Source organism: Equus caballus, chromosome 9 (genome assembly GCF_041296265.1).
Source record: "Equus caballus isolate H_3958 breed thoroughbred chromosome 9, TB-T2T, whole genome shotgun sequence".
Lineage (NCBI taxonomy): Eukaryota > Metazoa > Chordata > Mammalia > Perissodactyla > Equidae > Equus > Equus caballus.
This window is the reverse complement of record NC_091692.1, coordinates 56911953-56932214: the sequence shown is the minus strand read 5'-3', so window position 1 is coordinate 56932214 and position 20262 is coordinate 56911953. Positions and strand designations below refer to the sequence as shown.

General features: G+C 37.3%; 1 protein-coding gene across 4 annotated transcripts in view; it reads left to right on the top strand.

The window, feature by feature from the left end:
* CFAP418 (cilia and flagella associated protein 418) overlaps window positions 1–20262 on the top strand; it is a 30485-nt gene that overhangs the window by 6798 nt on the left and 3425 nt on the right. The window contains exons 3-6 of one of the 4 annotated variants that reach the window (XM_070222375.1): window positions 1078–1142; window positions 1686–1751; window positions 15168–15263; window positions 16071–16269. In XM_070222375.1, coding sequence (XP_070078476.1) covers window positions 1078–1142; window positions 1686–1751; window positions 15168–15263; window positions 16071–16239 — 396 coding nt within the window. In that variant the 3' untranslated portion in view covers window positions 16240–16269. Of the gene's footprint in view, window positions 1–1077; window positions 1143–1685; window positions 1752–15149; window positions 15264–16070; window positions 16270–20262 lie in introns of all 4 variants that reach the window. The other 3 variants (XM_070222374.1, XM_001490155.5, XM_014728211.3) reach the window with 3 other exon arrangements.

The following is a 20262-nucleotide window of genomic DNA, read 5'->3' as shown; positions in this document are numbered from 1 at the left end:
AACCAAATAAACTTCTGGACGAGAGCAGGTCTATGTAAAACATTGATGTGATGAAGGAAAGAGGTGTCTGTGAATGGCCGGTCCATGCCTGCCTTGTCCCTGGAGGTTGATCATGCTCCTGAGAGTGCTGTTCCTTCCCCATTGCTCACCCACCCATTCTGTGTCTCTGAACTGCTCCGAGACCCACACAATAAAGCCCAGAAACAAGAAATGTCAGTGTGCCAGCTTTGAGTCATAAGTGTGAGCCTGGATGGTACACAAAACACGTTCCCCAAAACAAAAAGAGCCTCATGCGTGTTATTTTTCAGACACGCACCAAAGAGTTAAGAGAAATAGTAAAACGAAGTATTTTTGCCTCTGTTAAATTTCCTCACCTACTAGGTAAAATGAAGGCATGTCTCTGCATAGTTTAAGTTGCCTTTTCTCCAACTCACTTCCTCTCCTTGGCAGTGGTCCGAGTGACTGGTTGGTTTATATTGTTTGGTACCATATACCAGTTAACACTTAATAAATGCTTGCTAATGATGATGATGTGTAACCATATAGGAACTACTGTATGGTTGTGACTAGGTAGCTCTACGTTTTCCTTGAATGTCTCTTGGTTGATACCATGCCATTTGATCAAAATTAATATTCCTGAAGTTACCCAGGAGTTTGGTTAGTTTATTTTTAGTTCAGGTGATTACCATTCACAGCCTTTAAAAATGAGTCTGAGGAATTTTTTCCTCCTCAATTGAATTTTTCTGGGATGAAGTTTTAAATAGCAGGTCTTTCATATTAAATCATGAACTCTAGTATTAACTGAAGAGTTATAAAGTGACTGTAAATCTTAGCATGCTAATAATAGCAGTATATCAATTTCCTAGACTAAAAGTTAGCAGAGTAATTTGCACATTCCTCAGGGAGGTCTACTCTTGCCTTTCAAAGGTTTTGATCATTATTTTTATTTCAGAAACTTTGAAATAATACAAAATTTTTATTTGTCATTTAAAAAGTTTTCTTGTCATAAAGAATGCTGGTTTTCATGTTAAATTCTCTAAGTTACCCTTGGCCTTTTATTGTTTGTTTTTTTAACAGAAATTAAAATCTAAATCTTCAGGTAACACATCTGTCAGAGCTTCCGTTCCGGGCCTTGGTAAAAGGTAAGCTGAGATTGCTTTGGTGAGTTAAACACACTGGTGAGCAAACACTATGAGCATAGTCTGATAGGTTTTGTTAGCATCTAAGCAGTAGTGACACTGAACAACGAAGTACTGGTCGGCTTTCAGGAGAAAGACCAATAGCAATATCTTCAGTGTTCTTATGGTCTGTGACCCCTTAGTGTAAAGGAACTTCAGTGGGAGATTATTGCTATTGTAAATAATTTTCTGCCATGAAAAAAAGTGTGAACAGTTTCTCAAAATTAATGTTCTGTTATATTCTTCAGTATTTACTTTGTTCCATACGTTATTTGGCAAACACATTTTTCTGTGACTCATTTTAACTCCTTGAGTGTTCCTGAATATACAGGTTATATCCAAGAAAACAGTGATCCTGGAATAAATACCTCTTCTTTGAAATAGTTGGCTTGCTCAGGAAAATATGCAATTGATTTCAAGAATATAGAGTCAATGAGGCCAAATTAACTTCTCAAGTTTCTTTTTTGTTGTAATTTTCTTTTTCTCCCATGTGTTGAACATGTCTAGTTGCAGCCCAGTGTACCTTGGTGGAAGTGCTGCTCCATGTGGGATTGGGACAAATACTTCCCAGAGGTAGGATGTCGGAAATAGATTCTACTTTCTTATTAGGTTTTTCCAAATTGATACCCTGTTGTTAAAATGTAGTTCTTATCATATTGACATCAGTCTGTTTCATAATGAGAGGTATATTTTATTAGCCAATTTAAGAACACTTTACTGAAATGTTTGTTATTCTTGGGCAATAGCTATTGAAAGCTGTGACACTGAGTGTATGTTGTTCATTGTGTTGACTCCTTTTCAAGCCTAACTTGAAGTGCCTGGATCACTCCAGTCCAAGCTTGGTTTCCACAGGACACCAGGAGAGTGAGCTTCTGCCTTCCCATTTTTTCCTTCCCAGCAGTGGAAGCCAGTGGATAAGACAGGTGAAGCCATGTGGCCATGCAGCTATATGATGTGTTACCCACACCAACTTGGCCAACCAGTCAGCATGAGAAGCTGCTGGTCTGCAGTACCCAAAAAGTTCTTAGCACAGTCGTTTGATATTACATTTTTAAAAAGCAAAAACCCTCCTTTCTTTGTCTCTTCTCTACCCCTTCTGACACTTACTGTCTCACTCAGTACCTGTTTCGGGGCATTCTCATGGTCATAGTACCACCTACCCCCAGTCCGTATCAGCCTCCTACTCCTAGCATGTTCCATTATCGTTGTCATAATACGGGGAAACAAATTGGTTTTAAGCTAATCTTTCTATTGTATTAATACTTTTGGTTCTATTTTTGCAGAGGCCTACTTACCTAGATTATTATATTTTTGTCTATAGTTAGTTATGAAACACTTTTTTAAAAATTTTTTGTTAATTTTTTAAGAAAAAAGACTGAGATATATGATTGATTGCATGTTGACCACATTTCAGGAGGGATAGCTGTTATATTGAGTAATAGAAGTGGGATCTAAAAAGACACCATTGGAGGGTTGTATGGTGCTGGCCTAGATCCTAGCAAGCCTAAAAAGAAGGGCTGTAGGACCAAAGGGAAATGGGGAGTCTGGGGAAGCCTGTACCAGAACACCAGGCAGCAGACAGGCTAATAGAAGTCCACTGAGATGCTGCCTGCTGTAAGGGCTGTAAATGAGAATTGATAGCACTCGATTCATCATGTGTTGAGGACTGTCTATTCAAAGAATTAGAGACATAAAATGCCCTTAGAAGAGAATATTGTCTGATTGCTATCAATCCTGACTTACCTGTGTCAACTCAGTGGGACTCATCTCAGGCATTTCCAGACCACTCCATTTCAAATCCAGGCTTCTCTGAAGTCACCAGTGAATTACAGCAACAGTTACCGAGTTACTGTCCACTTCCGTCTTCTCTAGCTTCACCCACATATAGCATTAAGGATAATATCCCTAACGTATTATTTTGAGCACCTCTTTTCTGTTCAGTGGGAAAATGAGAGTTGCCATTTCTCTCACATTAACTCTAAACTCATTATTTGCTTTACCAAATTGTGTTCTTTCTCTTCTCTTTTTAGTCCCTTCACCTCCAATTAAAGCCTGAATCAGATACTCCACTTCCACTAGAACACATTATCCTCTGCTTTCCACTTGTATTTTTCTGCCTCTGAGTATTTTTATACTTATTTCCTGTCTGGAATGACCTTCCTTTCTAATGCATGTCCCCACTTAATTCACATACTACAGATTCATTTTCTCATTCTATTTGAAGTTCTTTTTTCCTTTCTTTCTATAATATCTTTGAATGCCCACCATGTTCTAGGCCCTGTGCTATATACTAAATACAAAAAAAGAAGATAAAACACTGGCCAGTAGAGTAACTGATAAAGAAGCAAATGATAACCCTCCAGGGCATGAAGAGAAAGGGCTCTGATGACAGAATGCCTGAGTTCAACTCTTTCCCTCCACTGCTTACAAGCTGTGAAGCCTTGAGAGAAGGAGTATTATCTTCTAAAACCTCAGTTTTCTCTCCCATAAAAACTAAACATACTTCATGGAGACATCATGAGGATTAAATGGAATAATACATTAAAGTATGCTGATGGTGCAAAAGACACGTAGATACTATAGGTACACTAGTTTGTGATTATTTGTGTCTCTTTCTCGTCTGATAGTGCTGCCTTCTCCTTGTGTTACATTTCAGCAGCAGGAATCCTGTATTCTGCTGCTATTTTTCCATTTTGTCTCAGGAAATATGTATCAGTGTTTACTAACAGGTGTCTTCTGATTTTAAAAATGGTGTTTAAGATAGTACATTCTGGTTTACTTCCAAAGAGTAAATATTTCATCAAGATTTTCTTTTATATAGTATTTTTTATATGTAGTTTGATTAAGTTCCAGCACAGAAGAGTCTTGTTCCAGATGGAATATAGGTAGAGGAAAAAAATGGCCTATTTCTATAGCTTGAGGGTCCTATCACATAATATTGTTCCATGAGAATGCCAAAATCCATCAAACCCTGTTCCTACCTGCTGCACAGCTACAAGAAAAGAAAAAACATGCCATCTGCGTATATATGCACAGGTAAATGTTTATATTCACAAATCTTTTTTCCTCAGTACCAAGATACTAGTCATCGATCACCCTTTTCGTGACTCAGATCTGCACTCACAGAAAGAAAAGCATATACATGTTCATGTTCATGTAAAACATTTTATGTGTGAAGTACTTTATACTGTCCAGAGCACTTTTTTATATAAGCATATTAGTTCACCTGTTCCACAGGAAAAAAACCAAGATGCTGATAGAACAAGAATTTTTAACCCCATTTTATAAATGAGGAAATTGAGGCACTAGTGTTAAACTCATCAAACACATATTTTTTAACCACCTGCTTGCTAGGTCCCAGGTTTTGAGTGAACACATTGTGGTCAACATGGACAAAGACATGGACAGTTCCCTGCCCTCAATGAGCTTTCAGTCTAGATGAAGAGAGAGACTTTAAACAGATAATTCCACAAATAAGTATTTAATTTCCACGTAATATATAATGTGAAGGGAAAGTGCAGGATACTATAAGCATAGATAATTGGCACCCCAGCTAATTTGAAGGGTTAGAGAATGCTCCCCTAAGCAAATAACATTTAATCACACTACAATATGAAAAACAAGTAGGAGTTAAGCAAAGAGAGGGGACCGCTGAAGCCAGAAAACACACCATCTTAGATGATCCCTGGGCTAGGAAGAAGTGTTGGAAGAGCAGAGAGCAGCCAGGTGAGCCGGAGTTTAGTGAGTGGAAGAAAGAATGGCTCCTGATGGGGCTGGAGAAGTAGGTGAGGGATATTTGGTTTGGGGTCCTGTAGTCCTCCGGAGGATTTTATGTCATATATGCAGTGGAAGCCATTGTTTGTTTTTTTGTTTTTTGCTTTTTAGCAGATGGGGTAACATAATCATATTTGTGTTTCTACAGAAAATCATTTTGGCTGCTGAATGGAAAATGGATTGGAAGTTGCGAGGGCAATACAAGAGAGGACACAGGGAGACCAGTAGCTGGCAGAAGTTACCGTGGTTGAGGAAAGAGATCATGATAGCTCTGAGCTGAGTGGTAGCAATGGCTGTAGGGAAAAAGTGTCACATTTGAGCTATTTAGAATCTAGCATTGACAGAATTCAGTGATTAAATGGCTATGGAACATAAGAGAGAAAGTTGTCAAGGATGACTCTCAAGTAATGTGCCTTGCCCAAGGTCACATAAATTATTACAAAGCAAGGACTCAAATGTGTAACCTGGTTCCTCGTCCATTATGCTTTCTAGTTTACCAATTTGCAATCTCATAATATTTGTAAGAGGGAAGAATCTTAGCTGTTTTTACTATTGCAGCTGCTTTTCTTTTCCAACTGTCCAAACAACAAGACTCCCTAGTCCTCTGTGTAGATCTGAGAGGTTTTAACTGAAAACCACAGAGTCTGGGCAGAAGACTATATTGGGCTGTATTTTGAGCATCCTCACCATACACATCTTTAGAATAGTAAAGATTCTACTTATTAGCTGGACAAAAGGACAAAGCTATTGGTGACACCTCAATGTTTGTATTCCCTTCACTTCCATTTCAGGGGAAGAAACCTGACAATTTATCTTTCATTGGAATCATGACTTTATAATTTAGATATGCTGTTGTACATACATAGTGATGGAGAAGAAATATATTTACACCTTGAAAGTGAGCACTGATTTACATTCCTAGGGCATAAAGGAAATTGAGTTTATTCTGCCTATTTTCCATGTGTTTATAGGTTTGATTTCTGGGTAAAGCTCTTATTTAGAATTTAATGCTGAATGATTGTAGAGTGTAAAGATGTGAGTCTTTTGCCCAGTTGGTGGAAAGGAAAAAGATTAGCACCAGGAAGCATGGTGGAATTAAGAAGGTATAGATAAAACCAAGGCATTATTTTCAAACCAAATCAAATTTTACTCTCCTAATTATTTTTTAAACTACTTGCAAAACTGGATTATTCCATAGACTGGTACTAATTATGATCTAATAGAATGAATCTTAGCAGCAGAATGATTTCTTAGCTGCAAGTTAATTTTATTTTTCTCAAAGGACAGTATTTGTAGGAAAATGTGATAGTGTGAATAGATTTGAATAAACTATTAAATTTAAATTTAAATTTAAATTTAAAAGCTGTAGTTTAACATTATGGTTGAGATTTTACACATACAAAATGTCGGGAAATTCTAAATTATAGTTCCCACCACAGCAATAATTCCACCAAATTGCACATGTGTATTAAGGCATTAAAGTTAACACTCTGTGCAATCATGTAATAAACTACATATGCGTAAGAAAGCAAGTTATGGCAGCTTTGGGAACCATCATTTTGTATTTCCTGACTTGTACAATCAAAATCCAAGTTCAAATATGTATGAATGTAATTGTGTTGAATTTCCTTATGTACAGCCATAACTTCATGAATTGCTAACAGTTTGAAAGAAAATATGGAATTGCTTATGAAACTTGTATAGATGTTGAATGTTTAGTTATTGCTATGATTAATAATAATTTTAGAAATAGAAACCCCATTTCTATTTCTAAAGAAACTTTCAAGCCAAAAATTATTTGTAATTTTGAAGTTACCATATCTGAATTTTAGGGGGAATTAAGTGAAAAAAATCTAATGATGGGTTTTATTATTCTTTAATTGCAGAATGTATAAAGAGAAAAATAATAATCTCCTCCCTCTCCTCCATTCCCACCACTCCCAAGGCGACCACTATTAGCTGCATACTTTATAACCTTCCACATTTTTCACCATGTTCTTACAAACTTATAAACACCTATACAGGAATTTTTTTTGGTTGTTTTTACAAAAATAGGATCATGCTCTGTGTGTTAAAATGTCAATAGATAAATCTAATTAACTCTCTTTATCAGCTACCTAACATTCCATAGTATAAATATACTACATGTTATTCAGTCTTTTCCCTTTTTCCTAGATACCCAAAAGTGATATCCTGCTTTTTGCCACTTCAACAATACTGCAGTAGAAATTCTTGAGGTATATGCTTATATACTGGTGCTTTTATTTATATGTAATGGGTTTCCCCAAATGGGTTTGCTAGTACAACATCTAGGGATAATTTTAGTTTTAAAATAATAACCAAGAGTGACATCAGTGTCATGGCAGAGGGAGCTTGCCCAGGACTCTCTCCCCTCCAACATACAACAAAAAGGAGAATCATATTCCAAGAGAAAATATCCTAATAGCACAGGAATCCTCAGAGAGTCACAGCAGCCAAACGATGGAGGGCAGAGAGGCTGGAGCCCCCTCGGAGAAGCTGGAACAGGCTAAGAGAGAACTTTGCTCCCTCCCCTAAAGACTGGGATCACTGCCGCAGGAGGCTCTGTGAGGGAAGGAGTAGGGGAGGGGTCACACGTCCACAGGATCACCCAGGACTCCCTAGCACCCTTGCAGCTTAGAGGGAAGCCCTCTAATGGTGTGAAAGCTTTCACGTGAAGTGACCTCATCAAGCCAAGACCCCAGGAGACCAGATAGGTAGAGCTGATCGGGAAACCGGGGTCTGTGCGCAAAAGAAAATGCCCCCCCCCCACCACCACCACCCACGCTGTGCCACACCACCTCAGCTGAAGGCAGAGGGCTCAGAATACGTGGCTCTCAACCCCCATCTAGTGGCAATAGGCTGTAACTGCAACCGAATAATATCACAATGGGGAAAACCCGTAGTTCCAGCATCAAACAGTTCATCAAAACTCCAGACCAGAGGGAAAACAATAAATACCCAGAATTATGTCCTGAGGACTCAGAAATAAGTAAACTAAATGACGATGAATTCAGAATAGCTATTGTCAAAAAACTCAGTGAGTTAAAAGAGAATATAGAGAAACAACTCAACAAGTTCAGGAGCTACTTCACAAAAGAGATTGAAACTATAAAGAAGAATCAATCAGAAATACTAGAGATGAAAAACACAATGGAAGAGATAAAATAGGGATTCCCTGAATGCTCATGTGGACACCATAGAGGAGCGAATCAGCATAATCTAGGATAGACATGTTAAATGGCTCCAGACAGAGGAAAGAGAGAATGGAGACTAAAAAGAAATGAAGAAAGTCTCTGAGAAATATCTGACTCAATGAGGAAATGCAACATAAGAATTATAGGTATCCCAGGAGGTGAAGAGAAGGAGAATGGAACAGAAAGTGTGCTCAAAGAAATAATAGCAGAGAACTTCCCAAATCTAGGGAATGAGAGAGAAATGTGTGTGGAGGAAGCTTTCAAATCTCCTAGATCTGTCAATGTAAAAAGATCTAGTGCAAGACATATAGTAGTAAAACTGGCAAAAATGAATGACAAAGAAAGAATACTCAGGGCAGCAAGGCAGAAGAAAATAACCTACAAAGGAACCCCTATCAGACTTTCAGCATATTTCTCTGCAGAAACCTTATAAACTAGGAGAGAATGGAATGACACGTTCAAAACTTTAAAGGATAAAAATCTTCAGCCAAGAATACTCTATCCAGCAAAAATAGCCTTCAGATATGAGGGAGAAATTCAATCCTTCCCAGACAAACAAAAGCTAAGGGACTTCATAGCCACAAGACGCCCCTCCACAAGAAATCCTCAAGAAGGCCCTCATACCTGAAAAAAGGGAGAAAGGGGTCACAAAACACAGAGTAGGGACGCAAATAGAATCAGAATAGGATAGTAAATATTCAACTATAGCATTAGGATAAAGGGAAGGAAAACACCAAAAACAAAGACAATCTTGTCACTTTAACCACAAACTCACAACACAAGTTGGAATAAGATCTGAAAATAATAACTTAAGAGGGGAGAAGGAATGGGACTGAATCAGTTTAGACTAAGGAAATAAGAGGTCATGAGAAAATGAACTATGTAATGCACGAGTTTCTGAATACAAACTTCAGCGTAGCCACTAAGCTAAAAAGCAGAACAGAAACATAAAAAAATAAATAAGGAAAAAACTAAGAAACACAGCATAAGAAACTGCAGAAATCAGTGGGTAGAACAAAACACAGTATGAGAAACAAAGGAATTGCAGGAAAACCGGAAAGTGAGTAACAGAATGACAGCATTAAGCCTTCATACATCAGTAATCACCCTCAATGTAAACGGATTGAACTCTCCAATAAAAAGACACAGAGTGGCAATATGGATTAAAAAACAAGATCCAACAATTTGTTGCCTTCAGGAAACACATCTCAGCTCCAATGACAAATACAGGCTCAGAGTGAAGGGGTGGAAGATGATACTCCAAGCTAATGGCAAACAGAAGAAAGCAGGTGTTACAATACTTATATCAGACAGAGCAGATGTGAAGATAAGGCAGGTAAAGAGAGACAAAGAGGGGCAATATATAATGATCAAAAGGACACTACATCAAGAAGAAATAGCACTTATAAATATCTATGCACCCAACACAGAGCACCAAAGTTCATAAAGTAACTATTAACAAACCAAAATGAAGATATCAAAAATGACACAATATAGTAGGGGACCTCAATACCCCACTCATATCAATGGATAGATCATCCAGACAGAAAATCAACAAGAAAACAGTGGAATTAAACTAAAAGCTAAAACAGTTGGACTTAATAGACATATATAGAATACTCCATCCAAAAACAGAATACACATTCTTCTCAAGTGCACATGGAACATTCTCAAGGATAGACCATATGTTGGGAAAGAAGGCAAGCCTCTATAAAATTTTAAAAATTGAAATAATAAGCACCTTCTCCAATCATAATGCTATAAAGCTAGAAATTACAAGAAAAAAGCTGAGAAAGAGACAAAGATGTGGAGACTAAACAATATGCTATTGAACAAGCAATGGATCATTGAAGAAATTAAAGAAGAAATCAAAAAATATCTGGAGACAAATGAAAATGATAACGTGCCATACCAACTCATATGGGATGCAGCAAAAGCTGTATTAAGAGGGAAATTCATCGCAATACAGGCACACCTTAACAAGAAAAACCCCAAATAAGCGATTTCAAGTTATACCTAACTGAATTAGAAAAAGAAGAACAAACAAAGCCCAAAGTCAGCAGAAGGAGAGAAATAGTAAAAATCAGAGCAGAAATAAATGCGGTTGAAACAAAAAAGGCAGTAGAAAGGATCAATGAAACAAAGAGCTGGTTCATTGAGAAGATAAATAAAATTGACAAACCCCTAGCCAGACTTACAAAGATGAAAAGAGAGAAAGCTCAAATAAACAAAATCGGAAATGAGAGAGGAGAAATAAAAGACTCCACAGAAGTACAGCAGATTACAAGAGAATACTACAAAAAACTATATGCCAACAAAATGGATAACCTAGAGGAAATGGATAAATTCTTAGACTCGTACAACCTCCCAAAACTAAGTCAAGAAAAAGCAGACAATGTGAACAGACCAATCACAAGGAAAGAGATTGAAACAGCAATCAAAAGCATCCCAAAGAATAAAACTCCAGGACCAGACAGCTTTCCTGAGGAATTCCACTAAACTTTCAGGGAGGATTTAATACCTATCCTTTTCAAGCTATTCCAAAAAATTAGGGAGGATGGAAGACTTCCTAACACATTCTACAAGGCCAACGTCACTCTGATACCAAAGCCAGACAAGGACAGCACAAAAAAGGAGAACTACAGGCCAATATTGCTGATGAACATAGATGCAAAAATTCTCAACAAAATTTTGGCAACCCAAATTCAGCAATACATGAAAAGGATCATACATCATGATCAAGTAGGATTCATAACAGGGACACCGGGATGGTTCAACATCCGCAAATCAATCAATGTGATACACCACATCAACAAACTGAGGAATAAAAACCACATGATCATCTCAATAGATGCAGAGAAAGCATTTGACAAGATCCAACAGCCATTTATGATAAAAACTGTGAACAAAATGGGGATAGAAGGGAACCTCCTCAACATAATGAAGGCCATATATGACAAACCCACAGCCAACATGATACTCAATGGGCAAAAACTGAGTGCCATCCCCCTGAGAACAGGAACACGACAAGGATGCCCTCTATCACCACTCTTATGCAACATAGTACTGGAGCTTTTGACCAGAGCAGTTAGGCAAGAGAAAGGAATAAAAGGAATCCAAATAGGGAGGGAAGAAGTGAAACTCTCACTGTTTGCAGCCGACATGATCTTATATATAGAAAACCCCAAAGAATCCATTGGAAGACTATTAGAAATAATCACAACTACAGCAAAGTTGCAGGGTATAACGTCAGCTTACATAAATCAGTAGCATTTCTATACTCTCATAACGAACTAACAAAAAGAACTCAAGAACACAATACCGTTCACAATCTCAACAAAAAGAATAAAATACCTTGAGGTGAATTTAACTAAGGAAGTGAAAGACCTATACAATGAAAACTACAACACTTTCCTGAAAGAAATTGATGATGACATAAAGAGATGGAAAGACATTCCATGCACATGGATTGGAAGAATAAACATAGTTAAAATGTCCATACTACCTAAAGCAATCTACAGATTCAATGCAATACCAATCAGAATCCCAATGACATTCTTTACAGAAATATAACAAAGAATCCTAAACTTCATCTGGGGCAACAAAAGACCCCAAATTGCTAAAGCAATCCTGAGAAAAAAGAACAAAGCTGGAGGCATCACAATCCCTGACTTCAAAACATACTACAAAGCTACAGTAATCAAAACAGCATGGTACTGGTACAAAAACAGGTGCACAGAACAATGGAACAGAATTGAAAGCCCAGAAATAAAAACCACACTTCTACGGGCAGCTAATCTTTGACAAAGGAGCTGAGGGCATACAATGGAGAAAAGAAAGTCTCTTCAACAAATGGTGCTGGGGAAACTGGAAAGCCACATGTAAAAGAGTGAAAATTGACCATTCTTTCTCACCATTCACCCAAATAAACTCAAAATGGATCAAAGACCTAAAGGTAAGACCTGAAACCATAAGGCTTCTAGAAGAAAATATAGGCAGTACACTCTTTGACATCAGTATTAAAAGGATCTTTTTGGACACCATGTCTTCTCAGACAAGGGAAACGATAGAAAGAATAAACAAATGGGACTTCATCAGACTAAAGAGCTTCTTCAAGGCAAGGGAAAAACGGATTGAAACAAAAACCAACCCACTAATTGGGAAAAAAAATTTGCAAGTCATATATCTGACAAAGGGTTAATCTCCATAATATATAAAGAACTCACACAACTCAACAACAAAAAATCAAACAACCCAATCAAAAAATGGGCAGGAGACCAGAACAGACATTTCTCCAAAGTATATGGATGGCCAATAGGCACATGAAAAGATGTTCATCATCACTGATCATCAGGGAAATGCAAATCAAAACTACACTAAGATATCACCTTACACTTATTAGAATGAATAAAATAACCAAAACAAAAAGTAACAAATGTTGGAGAGGTTGTGGAGAAAAAGGAACCGTCATACACTGCTGGTGGGAATGCAAACTGGTGCAGCCACTATGGAAAACAATATGGAGATTTCTCAAAAAATTAAAAATAGAAATGCCATATGACCCAGCCATCCCACTACTGGGTATCTATCCAAAGAACTTGAAATCAGCAATTCCAAAAGTCCCATGCACCCCTATGTTCGTTGCAGCATTATTTACAATCGCCAAAACATGGAAGCAACCTAGGTGCCCATCAACTGATGATTGGATAAAGAAGATATGATATATGTATACAATGAAATACTACTCAGCCATAAAAAAGAATAAAATTATCCCGTTCACAACAGCATGGATGGACCTTGAGGGTATTATGTTAAGTGAAATAAGCCAGATAGAGAAGGACAATCTCTGCATGACTCCACCCACATATGGAAGTTAAATATGGAGACAAAGAGAACAGATTAGTGGCTTCCAGGGGAAAGGGGAGTGGGGAGTGGGCACAAAGGGTGAAGTGGTACATCTACAACACGACTGACAATAATGTACAACTGAAATTTCACAAGGTTGTAAGCTATCATAATCTCAATAAATTTTTTTTTTTTAAGATTTTGTTTTTTCCTTTTTCTCCCCAAAGCCCCCCGGTGCATAGTTGTATATTCTTTGTTGTGGGTCCTTCTAGTTGTGGCATGTGGGACGCTGCCTCAGTGTGGTTTGATGAGCAGTGCCATGTCTGTGCCTAAGATTCAAACTAATGAAACACTGGGCTGCCTGCAGCGGAGCATGCGAACTTAACCGCTCAGCCACGGGGCCAGCCCCACAATAAAAATTTTAAAAATAATAATAACCAAGATTTTTCCCAAAAGGTTATAGCAATTCGCATACCCACCAGAAATGCCTGAGTGCTAGTTTTTGCTAACTTAATTGCTTAAAAAATTTGTTTTGTGCTTGCTTTAAATTTTAATTATTTATATAATATGTTAACTTTCTAAGAAACACTATGTACCAGGCACCATTATAAACACTTTACCAATATTAACTCATTAGGTCCTCATAATAATTCTATGAGTTATATAAGTATTATTAGCCTCATTTTACAGATAGTGAAACTGAGTCACAGTGAAGTTGTTACTTGACTCCAGTTACACAGCTGGTAAATAGTGGAATCAGCATTTGAACCTAGGTAGTCTGTGTCCTGAGTCTATGCTCTTAACTACTATTCTATGATACCTGTATTATGAGATTGAATATATTTTTAAGTTTTCTTTTCTTTGTTGTCATATGTAAGCACTCTTTGTATAGTATAAATATTTGACCATGTATTGAAAACATTTTCTTCCACTCTGTTACTGGTCTTTTCACTTTGTTTTTGGTATCTTAAAACTCTTATTGCCTGTTAATTTTTAGATTATCAAATGAATCTATATTGAGTCTAGTTTCTAAATACTTCAAACAATAGAGAAGCTTGCTTTCTATAAAGTAAATCACAATTACTATATAAATCAAATTGCTTACAGCAGCAATTCATAATTATTGCCATGTATTATCATTTTACTCCTAAAGTTACTATGTACTACTGTATGAGTGTTGAGAATTGCTCTGGCATTTTAATTCCTCAGATATTCATTAAGTACGTATTATATGCTAAGTATCCTTCTACCAGATCTGCCTTCTCTCTCTTGCATCATCAGCATTTGCCTCTTCACTACCTCTTTGCCATCAACATACAACATGCTCTTTTTCCTCCCTTCTTAAATATAACCTTCTCTCAACCCCAGTTCCTTTACCAGCTACCACTCCATTTAAAGAAACTGCTCAGATCTGCCATCTCAGTGATGCCTGTGCAGGCTACTCTATTCGAAATTGCAATCCACTCCCTCCCAATACTCCCAATTTTATTTATCCTACTTGTTGTGTTCAAAGTACTTTTTACCTTCTAACATACTGTATAATTTAGTTGTTATGAGTATTGTTTATTCCCTCTCAGAATCTAAGCTGCATGAGGACAGAATGTCACTAGCATGTAATAGGCTTTCAGTAAATATTTTTTAAGTGAATGAATGAATGCATTAATGCCAGGTAGCGGGGAAACAGAAACAAATAAGATATTGTTCCAGCACGTGAGTAGCTTATGGGGGAGACATTTCACTATCATGTGGTAAATTCTGTGTTAGAGCCATCCTGAAAATTTCAATAGAAAGGGAAGCAACTTAAAGAAGTTAGCTTAAGTGAAGATCTCCCTCACACACAATTTGAAAACCATTGAGCTAAAAGACCTACATATCTGATTTGTTTCTTTTATATCTGTACAGTGTACATGTGTGCATATATCTATCAGTGTGTAAGATCTTAGTAAAATAGGTAGGTTCATGCAGAAATTTAACCTGAAAGTTCAGATATATAATCAGTCCTTCAGTATAAAAATTTGTAATCAGATTAATCTTTACTTTTCTGTTGTTTACTCAGTAATCTATAATATGTGATGTATCCTATGAATAAATCACCATACTTTCATATTTAAACATACCAATAATCTTTAATGTACAGCTCCTTTTCTCTGAACAGAGCCTGTGACCATCTGCGTTGTATAGCATGTGATTTCTGGATAGTAAGCTACGACGATTATATGTGGGACAAATCATGCGATTATCTGTTTTTCAGGTATGTTTCTAAAGAACTTCACTCTGAAAAATGTACCAAGGACAACTTTATATTTCTTATTTTGCCATAATGTCTCTTGATGGAGTTGGCCAGATTGTGTGGCCTTCACCCCTTTAATAATTCTCTCACCCATCTCCTTTCTATCTGTCTGCTGTCAACCTAGGTAAGGGCATGTTACTTCTGGATAAAAGGATAGAAATAGCCTCCTCCCTGATTTTTCTACCTACTGTCTGCTCTCTCAGTCCACTCTTCCCATGCTGAGAATTAAAGCATAACTCTGAGTATGCCATTCTCCTGCCAAAATCCTCTGTTTTCAGAATCATGTCCAAATTCCTTAGTCTGGCATTCAAGACCCTCCACGATCCAGCCCCCATCCATCTATCATTCAGCTTTGTGTTTCCACAACGCACTTTTCACCTTTACAAGATCTTAGCTACATGAGAGTACTCAATATTCCCATTCCTAGGACTTTGAGCAAGCTCTTCACCTCCTGGGACACCTTCCCACCATTTTATTTACATAAACCCTACCTGTCCCTCAGGGTACAATTCATTGTGCGTCTTTGTGATTCCCTCACCACTGTCTTAACTTGGAAGTAAATTCATCCTTTTCTGTGTGTCCATAGCACTTTGTACCTATTATAGCACTTACTGTAATATAAAATTGAAAATCTTAGGTTGATATATGTCTGCCTCCGTCCTTGTGGTCAGGATAGTGTCTTACTCATACTTTTGTACTTTTGTAATTTGTACATTCTTTTTTTTTATTTATTTATTTTATATATATATTTTTTTTTTTTTGAGGAAGATTGGCATCAATCCTCCTCTTTTTGCTGAGAAAGACTGGCCCTGAGCTAACATCCATGCCCATCTTCCTCTACTTTGTATGTGGGATGCCTGCCACAGCATGGCTTGACAAGCGGTGTGCAGCTGTACACCCAGGATCCAAACTGGCAAACCCTGGGCTACTGAAATGAAATGTACAAACTTAAGCACTGCACTACCAGGTTGGCCCCTGTACATTCTTATACACTTACTGAATACCTAATATTTTTAAGATGTTATAAATTATGAAAATGTATTTGAACACATTTTCAAATAAAAATTGAGCTAAAAATTAATAAAGTGCATATATCATGCATTTTTGGTCCCCCAAACCTGTGCCTAAACAAAGAGTATATTTTGAGATACAAGTAATCAGAATATATTGCAGCATTCTCCAATAGCAAAAAGAAAAAGGAGAGAGTCTTTCTCCCACACCTCTCCTGGCAGCCATTCTTATGTAAATCCATAGGAGTCTGTTGTACAAGCATAGTCTTTGAACTTTTTCACATCAAGAACCACTTTGAAAATCTTATGAAAACTTTGAATCCTCTACACACACACACACAGAGAGACACAAATTCAAGTATACAAAAACATGGAAAAATTACAATTTGAGAGGTTTCACAGGCCCCAACCGAAAGAAAGCCTAGTGCAGTCCCAAAATCCCACATCAGGTTAGCCTACCTTTAATCCCATAGTTGGAAAAGTTAGTTTTTATTTCAGGTCCATTTTGCCTTTTCTGACTTTTCTAAATCCTCTGCTTTATACTGTCTTCTGGTTAATCTAATGAGTGGTTAATAATCCCAATATGTCCCCAAGATGAACCATCAATTTTTTTTAAAGAGTTTTGTTGTTGTTGTTGTTGTTGTTGTTGTGGAAGATTTGCCCTGAGCTAACACCTGTTGCCAATCTTCCTCTTTTTGCTTGAAGAAGATTGGCTCTGAGCTAACACCTGTTGCCAATCTTCCTCTTTTTGCTTGAAGAAGATTGGCTCTGAGCTAACACCTGTTGCCAATCTTCCTCTTTTTGCTTGAAGAAGATTGGCTCTGAGCTAACACCTGTTGCCAATCTTCCTCTTTTTGCTTGAAGAAGATTGGCTCTGGGCTAACACCTGTTGCCAATCTTCTTCTTTTTGCTTGAGAAAGATTGTCCTTGAGCTAACATCTGTGCCAGTCTTCCTCCATTTTGTATGTCAGATGCCTCCACAGCGTGACTTGACAAGCAGTTGTGTAGGTCTGTGCCCAGGATCTGAATCTGCGAACCCAGGCAGCCAAAGTGGAGTGCACAAACTCAACCACTACACCACTGGGCTGGCCCCAAACCATCAATTTTTGTAAAATTAATATAGGATAATAGAATGCGTGGCACATCAAAACTCTGGTGAGCACAGCATTAAGTAAGCTTATTGGCAAGTTAGTTGGTACTTGAGGAACTTGCAGTGTCTCATGAGTTATCAAGAATATCAGTTGGTTTACTCTAGATCTGTGGCAGCCTGGTTTAAAAAAATTCATACTTTTAGATAAAACAGATTTATTAGAAGATTTATTAAAAATAAATAACAGTATTTGCTGTTATTTGTCTTTCTGAAATATACTAAATACAATATAAAAACAACTAATAATTACTATTTGAATTAGTAGAAAATATTGTCTTAGGCTTTAAGAGGCTTAGGAATGCTTGGGAGGTGCTATAACATCATGTGATAAATGTAACAGTGGAGATAGGTTAAAAGAAGGCAAGGTGGATGCATCCACCCTGAGATATCAGGAAAGGCCTGAGTCTTGAAGAACAATTAGGAATTTGCCTAGCAAACAAGATGGACACCGGTATTCTTTTAGGAGGTATTTGTAAAGACACAGGTTAAACCACATGGCATGTCTGGGGACTTACAAATAGTTTGGACTGTGTACAGTGTAAGATACCAGGGCGAGAGATAGCAAGAGGTGAGTGAAATAAGGGAGAGAGATCCAAAAGAGCAGATCCAGGAAAGCAATACTGAGGAATTTGGACTTAATTCTTTAGGCAATGGATAACCATTGAAGGCTTTTCATCAGGGGAAATATCTGAATAGAGTTGAATTTTTAAAAGATAACTAACTACTGTACAGGAACCAGGCCAGTTTAGAATCATGGGGATTAATGAAGGATGTTATGATAATCCAGTGGGAAGGAAATGAGGATCTGAATTATGGCAGTGAGGAGGGTAGAGAGGAGTAGATATACTTGAGAGATATTTTAGAGGGAGTCCTGGCTGTGGAAGGTAAGGGACAGATATCACCTAGGATGAGTCCTGGGTTTCTGTCTTGATTTACGTAGACGGACAGTGATACTGTCTGTTGATAGAGGAAATTTAAGAACAGACTTGAAGGAAAAGCCTATATGTTTATTTATTTTACTTATGGGAGCTGCTGAAACTGTGGCTCTGAAGCTCTGGTAGGAAATGTAATCTATAAAGTGGTAGTTGAAACCGTGAGATTGGATGGTATTACCCAGGAAGGCAACTTGGAAGCCTGTCAATGAATGCAGAGTTAAGGATCTTTTGGTTAGGATAGGAGATACTTTGATGCTTATATTGCGGAGGGTAAGGAAGGCATGGGAAGGGGAAGGTTTGTAAGTAACAAGGTCTTAGAGGCTTTGCGTTCCAGAGTGCTGATGGAGAGAGAGCCTTGAATAGGAAGAGGAGGCTCACCCGCTGTGATTGGGTGGAAAGAGCTAAGACACTGATGCATTCGGGGGAAAGCGAGGAAATGAAAGGCTTTTCACATCTGATGGCCTGGCTTTGTGAATGAGGATGTGCTCTGCCGAAAGTAAAGGAGTGGAGAATAGATGAAACACTTGAGGAGAGTAGGCAATATTCACTGAGGAAAACCAGAAATAGCTGGTGACCGAAGGCAAGTTAAAGGCTTGCAGTGTCATTGAATGTCTAGGCAGAACATAGGGAGCCATTTATTTTTAGTAGCATCAGTCTGCACCTTAATTATACAGTGAAATGCTGTGCAGTCCTTTGTTTTATTGTCCTCATTTTATAGATGAGGGAAATAAATGTATCCTAGCTTTGATGAGTTCTAGAACTTTCTAAAAGAAGTATAAGCTATACTTCACAGTCTTGCCAAAATAGCTAAATAAAATGCTTTAATTTTTCTATGAAGTCACTGTTTTCTTTATGGGAAATAAGGAAATTTTTTTTCTTTCTAAGCTTTTAAGATACATGCTTCTTAAAAAAAGTATTTGAAATACGTCCCTGGCTATTCATGATTCCTACTCCTAAAATCTCTAATTAAGGATTCAATCTAGTATCAAATGTTAAGTTTGTTAAAATATATCGCAGACTGAATAAGGAACATTTTTTTTCATTAAACACATTTAGTTCTGTGGAGTTTTTTTCTTTCTGATAAAACTTACGTTATTCATTTTTTCCCCCAGCTCACTGTAACCTTAGCTAAGTCACTTAGCTGGTCAGAGTCTCAGTGTCCTGAAACCAGACAGTTAGGTTGGAAAATCCCCCAGGTTTTCTAAGGTTCTAACCTTCTAAGTTGTGCCTGGATTTTGTACAATACAGCACTGAATGTGGTACCCTTTGGCCACCAGAGGGCCCTTGTAGCCTGCCTTCTATTACAGTGACTTCAAAAGTAACAGATAACACTGTATGTCTCTTCTTTAAATATTTATACTGTATTTCATCATTTTACTTTGTATTTTTTTCATTGTTTCATTTTGAATTTTTCCATTTTTTATTCTGCCACAGAATATTTACATAAATTCAGTACATGGATTATCATGAAAATCATAATTGATTTTCAATTAATTAAATTAACTTCTCTAGTCTTTCTTTATAATAGCATCAAGTCAGATGGTTATCAGTTTTCATGATGGTTCTGCCCATTGATTTAATTATTTTAACATTATTGACATTTAATGCAGGATAGGCATTTATTTTATTGCTGATAGTATAATTAAATAGCATATCACTGAAACAAATGAAAGTTAAAATACCAGTTCAACACATGGAAATAGCAGATACTTTGTTAATGAAAAATTTCTGAAGTTCATTTATCAGAAGCCTATTATCTTTATGCCTCATATATACCCTCCATTTGCCATATTGCAGGCTTTTAGAGTATGGTGTAGGTGAGTATCTGAGGTAGATGAACCACCATCCTTCCCATTCTGTTCTCC